The sequence below is a fragment of the Coptis chinensis genome, chromosome 2, assembly GCF_015680905.1.
Source record: "Coptis chinensis isolate HL-2020 chromosome 2, ASM1568090v1, whole genome shotgun sequence".
Classification (NCBI taxonomy): domain Eukaryota; kingdom Viridiplantae; phylum Streptophyta; class Magnoliopsida; order Ranunculales; family Ranunculaceae; genus Coptis; species Coptis chinensis.
Window position 1 is genome coordinate 66,738,457 of NC_141457.1, and position 9,517 is coordinate 66,747,973.

Genomic DNA, 9,517 nt, shown 5'->3' on the forward strand with positions numbered 1-9,517 from the left:
CTTCATGTGATGCTGGATTTCTTAATAGTCTGAGTATGGAGGAGATTTCTCATGACACGAGTCAGTTCTTGGCTTCACCAAATTCTGATATTGATATCAAAGAAGCCTTATTTGCAATGGAAGACAATAAAGCACCAGGGCCAGATTGGTTTAATGCTCGCTTCTTCAAGAAAGCTGGGCTACTATTGGTGAAGATTTCACAAGGGCTATCAAACACATTTTTCTCCATAAAAGGATGACAGGAGGTATCAACTCCACTTTACTTTGTCTTATTCCTAAAATGAAAAATACCTCGAATGTTGCATCCTTTAGACCTATTGCAAGTTGTAATATTATATACAAATGTGTGTCCAAAGTTCTAACAAACAGAATGAAGACTTGTATCTCATCTTTGGTTTCTTGCTCCCAATCTGCGTTCATTCTGGGAAGATCTATCCAAGATAACCTTATTTTAGCTCATGAGTTATTAAGGGGTTATGCAAGAAAGAAAGGCCAGAAAAGGTGTGCTATCAAGCTGGACATAAAGAAAGCCTATGATTTTGTGTCTTGGCAAGCACTTGAAGCCATTCTACAAAAGTTCAAATTTCCCCTCGTGTTTATTGAATGGTTGCTTATGTGCTATGCATCTCCTTGGTACTCTGTAATGGTGAATGGGACACTTGAAGGGTACTTTGAAGGTAAAAGAGGGCTTCGACAGGGGGACCCAGTTTCACCATACCTCTTTGTGCTTGTCATGGAGGTCTTAAGTGCTTTATTAAATTAAGAGCTCCAGTTGAAAAGAATAAAAGCTCATTCAAAGTGCAAGAAGCTGGCCATTTCTCATCTCTGCTTTGCAGATGATGTTCTTCTCTTCTATAAAGGAAACATGGATTCTATCATGCCTATCAAAGATATTCTGCATACCTGCTTCTCTCAAGCAACAGGATTACAACTTAGTAATGAAAAGACTACTCTTCTCATTGGAAGTATGTCTGAAGAAGAAGGACTAGAGCTAGATGCTGTAATGAACATCTCTTTTGTAACTCCACCTGTTACCTACCTAGGTCTACCTCTCACTGCTCCAAGACTAGGTATATGAGAATGCTTGCCACTTATTGAAAAGATCCCAGCTAGGATTTCTAATTGAAAGAACAAAGATCTTAATAGAGCAGGTAGAGTTCAGTTAGTAAAGTCTGTCCTTTCATCCTTCCTATCTTATTGGGCTCAAACTTTTATCCTTCCAAAGACAGTGCTTGATAAAGTGGCCAAGTTGTGTAATATATTTATTTGGGCTGGTTCTAATATGGCTAGAAAGATGCATCATTCTAGTCATGAAAAGCTCAGATTAGATAAAGATCAAGGTGGTCTTGGTCTATTGGATCCAAAAGTTTGGAATAAAGCTGCGTATTGTGGATTGGTCTTCAAACTTGCTCAGAAAAATGAGTGCTTATGGGTTAAATGGTCATGGGACAACCATATAAAACATGAGCACTTTTGGACTATGAAGACTCCTTGAGACTGCTCTTGGGTTTGGAGTGGGGTTTTGAAGCTTTGAGAAATTTCTTGGAAGTTTGTTAGGTACTGTATAGCGAATAGAAAAGAGACTAGTTTCTGGCATGTCCCATGGAGCTCGGGCCCTTTTATCAAGAATGCACATGCCAAAAACCTCCTTGAACATGTTGTACCAGAAGATGCAAAGGTGGCTGAAGTGATAACTGATGGTTGTTGGGTGAGAACTATAGCTGATCTTTCGGAGTGTGAAGTTAAGAAATGGATAATAGAAACTGATATAAATTCCCACATCAATGAAGATCAGATCACATGGACTCCAACCAATGCAGAAGCTTTCACTATTTCTTCAGCATATGCAGCTCTAAAGAATGTGTGAGCATGGTAAAATGGTATAAGATTGTGTAGGGGAAGCTATCAGCACCTAAACATTCTTTTACTATTTGGCAACTTTTCTTGGGTGCTCTATCTACACAAAATCGGTTGATTACAAAGAAGGTGATTGGACATTCAAAATGTTGCATGTGTGATAGTCATGAAGAAAGCTCTGCCCATCTTTTCTTTGATTGTGCATATTCATAACTTGTTTGGAGAAACTTCAAGCAATCTATGGGGTTTCCTGAAATCGTTAAACCCTCCCACAATGAATGGTATTATCTCATGCGCATCTACCGAACCTCTACAATGGCAAATGAGATTATACGGGCTATGATTTGTGCAGCAGTTCAAGCAATTTGGACAGAGAGAAACTGGAGCCTGAAGAAACAGAGATTTAGACAAGATGATGTTGTTAGCTTGAAGGTTTTAAATAGCATGAAAATTTACTTGGGGAAATCGATGGAATCAGTGAAAGAAGATGAGGCAACAAAAAGGATACTGATTAAGATGGGTATTGGGTCACTTATACGAGAGAAGAGGAAAAATGTGTTAAATGGAACAAGTCAGAGGATGATATACCAACTTTGAATAAAGATGGGTCGGTGCAGGCAGGAAGATCTAGTTATGGAGGTGTTATGAGAGATTGCAATGGTGATGTATCACTGGCTTTTAGTGGTAGTTTTCTAGACCGTGATTTATTTTTAAAGACGAGAACAAATTTTATCTATGTTAGAAGTTTCCAAATGAGCTGAAATTTTGTGGAGATGATCTTTATATTGAGTGCTTTATAAAAAAAAAAAAAAAAAAAAAATTAGGTTTGAATTCATTTTATAGGTGAAGTTTTACTTATGTACTTATTTTAAGTTAACTTAAGTAGCTACTTTTTAGAGAATGACTATATATATATTTTATAGTATCTTGTTAAAGATAATATTAGGATTACTTAATTTCATTCTTTATGATACAAGACTATTGATATAAGCAATATATCATTGTTATTTTCTTCTGTTTATGGTGGTAACTCTAGGACGTCACCCAAGTCGTGTAGGGTATATGTAGTGCCATTTAGCAAGATATGCGTTTTAGGCTGTTTGCTCCCCGTAAAGCGTTGACAGACATGGTTTTACTATTATAAACACTGAAGACTTAATTTTGATTTTACTATTTATAATATTTGGGGAAGAAGACGATATATCAATGATTACATCATGAATTGTTTTAATACTGTTTGGTATGATTTTAATTCATTATACTCTACCTATTTTTGCATTAACACCTCAACGCCCATGGCACAGTCATCAAATGATGATTTGAGTTCAATAAAGAACACATAATTAATCGAGTATGATCTCGACACGCAGGATAAAATGAACAAATGGACGATTCCTAATATGGATCCCAAAACCATATATAGATATGGTAACTGGATTGAGAAATTGACCAGTAAAATTGCTATAAATACTATGGAACAAACTATTAGTTTACATTCCATAAGTAATAATTTGCATCTTTTAAGTTCTCGTGATTTATATCCTTATATGAAAAATTATAAATTTATTTATGTAGGATTAATACAGGTTTCATTTAGACCTTTGACCCTATTGGGTATGAATGCTTGTATTCAAGCAACCCTCAGAGATGCTAGGTGTCTCGACTATTTACCATCCCTTATGGGAGCAGTAGAGACTAGTCTTTGTCATAGGCTAGTCTATTTTGATGTCTATCCTAATTTAAGTTTATCTTTATTAGATAGAAATCTTTATGATTCTTTATCATTACAAATTCAGGCTAAATGTTACAACTTTTTACCTGGATCTGAGGTGATTGGAATTACCTACAAAATTCACTATAAGGTGTTACAGACTTGAACTCCTAATGCACGGAATAAATCCACACCAGGTAAAACGGTGTTAATTGATACAAATCTTTTAACTTGTAGTGTAGCCATACCAATAATGATTCCCTAGAGTGAAATCTAATTTCCTGATTCATGGACTTGCAGAAATGCTGTTCAACCACAGGCAATCATTAATAATGATTTAGATCAAATTATTCAATCAACTGAATGTGAAGTTATATTAAACTTTAAGAAACCTTTTGTTAGTAGAAGCTTATCTTCGAGGTCTTCTTATAAGATCTCCATACCACAATCTTCTAAGCATTCAGTGTCAGAAGCTGAATCCATATCACAATATAATCAATCTGTAGAAGAGATTCGTATCTCTAATCAACAAATACCACATGGTATTTATACACAGAAAGCTAGGGAATCTCCTACAACTTCATAAATGGAATTTGTTTTATAATAGATTACATATCTACTGAAACAAATAAATTTTATAAATTAAAATATGAAGAGTTGAGTAAATATTTTACTCCTATAAAGCTGCAACCTATGGTTCAACCTTATAATGATTATTTTCAATGGTACCAGATGAATCATACTACTTTTGCAAAATGGTTTTTCCTTGAGTATCAGAATAATAATATTCTTAATTCTAGAGTTAATCGTGCTACTCTACAAAAGGATATTAGTGATTATTTAAAATCAAAAGAATAGGTAAAATTTAAGTTACCTGATAAGAGAATTAAATTACCTAATAAAGAGGTAAGACTTAATCAAGTACAGGATAAGATCATTTCTCAACCAGTAATTTTTGAAGTAAAAAAGAATATTACTATTGAAAAATATACCTTTACTCCTGTAGACAATTATATTGGTGTTTTAGAATTTCATCAACAAAAGTGGACTACCTCTGATGAAAAGGATATGACAACTGTTCACCCTCCAACAACACCTTTAAGGCTAAAGGATAGTCTTGAAACTGTGGGTTATATCAAACCACAGAATGATCTTAATAGATCAGTTTGAACAAAAATAATATTTGTAAGAAAAATAATTATACTAATTTATGTTTACAAACTATTGGAGCTCAATTAATTAGAATTGAGAATAATGTAGAAAATATCCTTAAGCATATCCCAAGGATAGATCCTAATAAAAATAAGGATAAAGAACCTTTAACCAATACTTCTTTAAAACATCATATCCGACCATCTATTCATCCCCCTTTGGATATTCCAAATTTTAAGTTGGATCAATCATCGCCCGAAAATGATTTTATTGAAAAATTATATGGTCAATTAAGTAAATTGAACCTTAATACAATATCTCACGAATCCACTTTTGAAGATGACATAAAGCCAAATTATATTTTGGATATTGAAGCAAATTTTGTTTCTCCTAATATTAACAAATTCACCTATGATAAGAATACTCATAAAATGGGTCATGCGGGTCATAGTAGGAATTATTATCCTTGTCCCACTCCCCAAGATATTCTTTATGAAGAAGCTTATTTTAATGACCAAGTGTCCAATCATGCTAAAACTATTTATACTTGGAATATTGATGCTAAATCAAAATATCATATTTATCACACTTTACAGGAATACTCATGTATGTGAGTGTTTGCAAAGCTCATGGTAATACATATGCTGATGTCTGTAAGTTTATATGCCATGTTTTTGTAAGAACCTTAAAAGGTTGGTGGGATAATGTTCTCACTAATGAGCAAAGATATGAGATCTTTAACTCCACTAAGTTGGAGTTTAACTCAGAAGCAAACCAGGAAGTATCTACATCAGATGTTGTTTATAGTTTATGTTTATCTATTGTCCATCATTTTATAGGACTTGATGGTATGAATGCTGAGAAGAACAGAGAGCTTCTCAAAAATCTTAGATGTCCACCCCTATCTCATTTTAGATGGTATAATGATGTGTTCTTAGCCAAAGTGCTTCAATTACATGATGTTAATAATGAGCATTGGAAATCTAAATTTATTGATGCTCCCTAACTTCTTTGCAGAAAAGGTTAGGAAAAAGCTTAAAGATTTAAATAGAGGATCTAATATTTCTTACACTACACCATAACAACATTTTTGTGACAGGGGTATTTTTAGTTTTGTGACGCCAAAGTGGCGTCAGAAAGGATGTGACGGCATGTAGGCATCAGTTTGTGGTTTTAGCGTCACTATAATTCAAAAACGTATTTTAGTTTATTTAAAAAATACATAAAAAAAATAGTGATGACAAATAGGGGTCAGAGTTATTTTAATAAACCGTCACAACTAAAACACGTGTTAGGCATGTGACATGAGATGAGGGCGTCAAGTTTCACTTCTTAACAGTTTCATCTTTCTTCTTGACCTCATCTCTCTTTCTTCTCAATCTCAAAACCCTAACGCAGAATCAATCTCTTTCTTCTCGACTTCACTCGCTAGCCATTTGTTTGAGGTAAGGTCTTGAACAATCTCTTACCAAAAAACTATAAATAAATAAATTAAAATAAAATAAAACCCTACAATTTCTCCTCACCGCCAACACCCACCACTCCACGTCTCTCTGGTAAAGTCAATTGCTCTCTCCTTTTCTATTACCGTTACTCTCAACAATTCCAGTTCTGGCCTAAATTTACTTGATAAAATCACTGTTTTTCTGTCCTAATTTTGTCAGATGTGTTGATTATTGATATTTTATTTTTGTTTGATTGTTTGTTGGCTTTTTATAATTTTTGGGATTTTTGCTTTTAATTGTTTGAGTTATTTGTAATATAGTTGGGTCCTCTCTTTCTTAGGTATGCCGTAAACCATGTATCAATTCTAACCTTTTCTATTGTGTGCGTTTTGAAAGACGATAGCATTGTAAGCTTCAAGGACTGTTACCACCTGTGTGTGAAGTTAGTGAAGGTTGAAGAGAATGGGTACCAAAGCAATAGTCCATGAAGTGAAGTAGCTCGATATCATATAAGGTCAGTTTAAGTCGTTATTGGTGTTGGTTTGTTTCTTCCCTGATGTATATGTGGTCTCTTTAGCAAAAATAAATTGGTTGACTTAACTTTGACACTTTCTACTTAACAGTTCAAATAATGTATGGAGATGGGCCAACATAAGAAAGCAAGGGAGCATTTGCAATTTTTGATTATCTTCTAAGTGTTGGATTTTTTTGTTCCCAATCAACCGTTCCATTCTGGTGTGCTTATTGTGATGTAATTGTTTTGTATGAGAAATATATTTGCGATTACTCGTCTTTTCTTTTTGTTTGCTATTGGGTTCTGATTGCAAGTTATACCAACTGTTTAGATCGAGTACCATGAAAATCTAGGTCTACTTCTTAGTTTTGTATGGAATTTGATATTGCAATTATTGGTTAATGAAATTAAAAGAACAAGAAAAACAATTAAAAATGAAAAAAAAATTGACGTTGTTGTTAGTTTCTTTATTTGCATAAGGTAGTATGGTGTATCAAAGAGAAACTTCACATAGGATTCATTGCTCATATGATGTATTAAGTTTGATTTGGAGTTATAGTAAGTAAAGTGTAAAATATTCCAACTGTAATTAGCTATCTAAGTTGTCAATCGACAAGCCAAAGGTTAGATTTACTTGCTCTTATTAGATTGGTGTGAAATGTGGATCAAGACCACCATAGATGATCAAGGTAGCTTCTTGACGATTTCGTCTTTTACTGTCATATATTTTACTTTACCATGTATGTTGGTTCCCTTCATCACCTCTCATATATTTTACTTGATCATATATCATCTCACCTCTCTCTATAACCCATGGAAATAAATACCAAAAAACACCACGTTCCCTTCCCTTAATCACCTCCCTCACACCCCCTTCATTAGAGCTTTAATTTGTTCCTAGCCTTTCAACTTATTCTAATCCTTTTATTGATGAACCAAATAGCAAATTTGTATTTTCATGAAACCAGATTTAGAGCCATTGGTTCCTAAGTACCTTTCGACATTCCGTTTCTAATAAGTTTGGTGACCCTGAACAAATGGCTTTAATGGAGACTTATGTGAGTGTTGTCTTTGATTAGTATGAGGTCGGGAATGATCCATATGTGGATCGGTGTGAGTGGGATGCGGGTATCCTTTCAATGAACACGTTCTTTCTTTCAATGAACAAGTTCTTTTTGCTTCATAGTTTCAATAAGATAGGTGTTAAAGCTTAAAATTTTAAATGGTGTAGGAAATAATTTTGTACTACTACATGTTCAATTTTTCCATTTTCATTATTGTATGGCAGGTAAAGATTAATTTTGATCCAATTTGATTTTCACTGGTGCAATTTGGTCTGATTGCTTTTTCAAAAAATCAACATTTGTTGACGATTGTAATGAATTCCATATGAGGGTTGGTGTTGGGTTGATGTTTTGAAATAGAGAAATTGGTGATGCCCCAATAACTGAATATGTTGCTGTTGGAGTGTGTTTAGTTTAACTTTTCTCTGTGGGTATATGATTTCTCTGAATATGATTTATAGAAGGAAAACATTGAGTGATTTTAAAGTGGCCCACCCCCTTCGTTAAACAATCGGCATTCAAACAAGCACAACCTTCAAATACGGATTGTTTTTATTATTAGATTTCAGTATAGATTATTACTGCCTTAAAGTGAACTCTTATGCACATTATTATGTGAAATATGCTTACGCTACGAATGATTGCACTATAAGAATGCAAGTTTTGAGGCTCTCATAAGTTCCTTAAGTGCTAGTAGTAGGTTGTGAGGGTTTCCTCTCGATGGTATTACTGAATAGTTATTAGGTCGTCTCTCAATCAATTATTAGATCTCCTAAAAGTACTTTCTTTCCTTAATATTAATTGAAATTGGTTTGAAGTTTTTTATTTTGTATTTGCATTTTAGTGTTATCACTGTCTCTAATGGCTGCATTTGATACTGATTAATTTCCTTTCTCAGCATATGTATTGATAAATTGGAATAAATCAGCTAGGGCTCCCAAACTCTCTTTTTGGGCGCGCAATCAGGTAGTCTTCTCTGACCCCAAGCAATATTTGACAAGTTTTTTATTTTATTTTTGCTATTAATTTCATTCTTGACAAATTTCTTCTCGATTATGCTAATCTTTATTGTTAGTAACAATTTTCCCTCCTTTGCTTTAATTGACAAAAGGATTACTGGAGAAGGTTATTGAAGTCTCTCTCTTAGACAGATAACTTTCGGCTTTTGGAGGGTATGTTCTTAATGTTTTTTTTTTAACGAAATTTTTATGTTTGACAACATCTCTATATCAAGTTAGGCAATGTTTTTGCGTAAATGACGTTTGACATAGTTTGATTGTGAATGTGCTTTTGAATGGCTTTGAACTTTGAAATCATTTTCTCCCTGATTTCTATTGGTAGAATGGTAGCTCAAAAAATTGTCAAGTCTCTCTATTGAAAATATTTCAAGACTGACAAGTAATTGAGCTTAGTAGTAATAGTGTTAAGACATCTATGATTGTTTCAAATTAACTAACTAACTCGAGAGTTATCTTTCTTTTTTCTTTCTTATCTTTGTATCTACATAATGGTAGAATGTCACGGCCGATTCAGAAAGAGTGGATTCATGAACCAAATCGAGTGAGCACTGTCTATAGGGAAGGGGTAGCTAGTTTTATTGATTTGGCACAAAAAAAGTATGAAGGGTTCACAACATGTCCTTGTCCTTGTGTAACATGTTGGAATGGGAAAAGATTGGTGTTTGACGAAGTTCGAAGGCATATAATTCAAAATGGTTTTGATCTAACGTATACTATATGGTCCTTACATGGTGAAAAACAATCGAAGTATCCTG

General features: G+C 33.8%; 1 protein-coding gene and 1 long non-coding RNA gene across 2 annotated transcripts; both read left to right on the forward strand.

Annotated features, from left to right (window-relative positions):
• The first annotated feature begins 370 nt into the window (after positions 1-370).
• Positions 371-1,867, forward strand: LOC147517279 (uncharacterized). Its single transcript, XM_086593541.1, has 4 exons — positions 371-677; positions 837-1,070; positions 1,230-1,440; positions 1,558-1,867. Exons 1-4 carry the CDS (start codon positions 371-373, stop codon positions 1,865-1,867), a joined length of 1,062 nt encoding a protein of 353 aa, XP_086449667.1.
• A 4,271-nt stretch (positions 1,868-6,138) lies between these two features.
• LOC147517280 (uncharacterized) lies at positions 6,139-8,916 on the forward strand. Its single transcript, XR_015214473.1, has 3 exons — positions 6,139-6,165; positions 8,642-8,709; positions 8,855-8,916. It is a non-coding gene; the product is annotated as an uncharacterized LOC147517280 (long non-coding RNA).
• Positions 8,917-9,517: the final 601 nt, after the last annotated feature.

What these genes read in the sequence shown, in the direction of transcription:
- LOC147517279 (XM_086593541.1), top strand. Translation starts at nt 371, where the DNA reads ATGAAGACTTGTATCTCATCTTTGGTTTCTTGCTCCCAATCTGCGTTC. An exon ending in ACTTGAAGGGTACTTTGAAG is followed by an intron (nt 678 to 836) that starts GTAAAAGAGGGC and finishes TCTGCTTTGCAG; the next exon opens with ATGATGTTCTTCTCTTCTAT. An exon ending in GAGTGCTTATGGGTTAAATG is followed by an intron (nt 1,441 to 1,557) that starts GTCATGGGACAA and finishes GAAGTTTGTTAG; the next exon opens with GTACTGTATAGCGAATAGAA.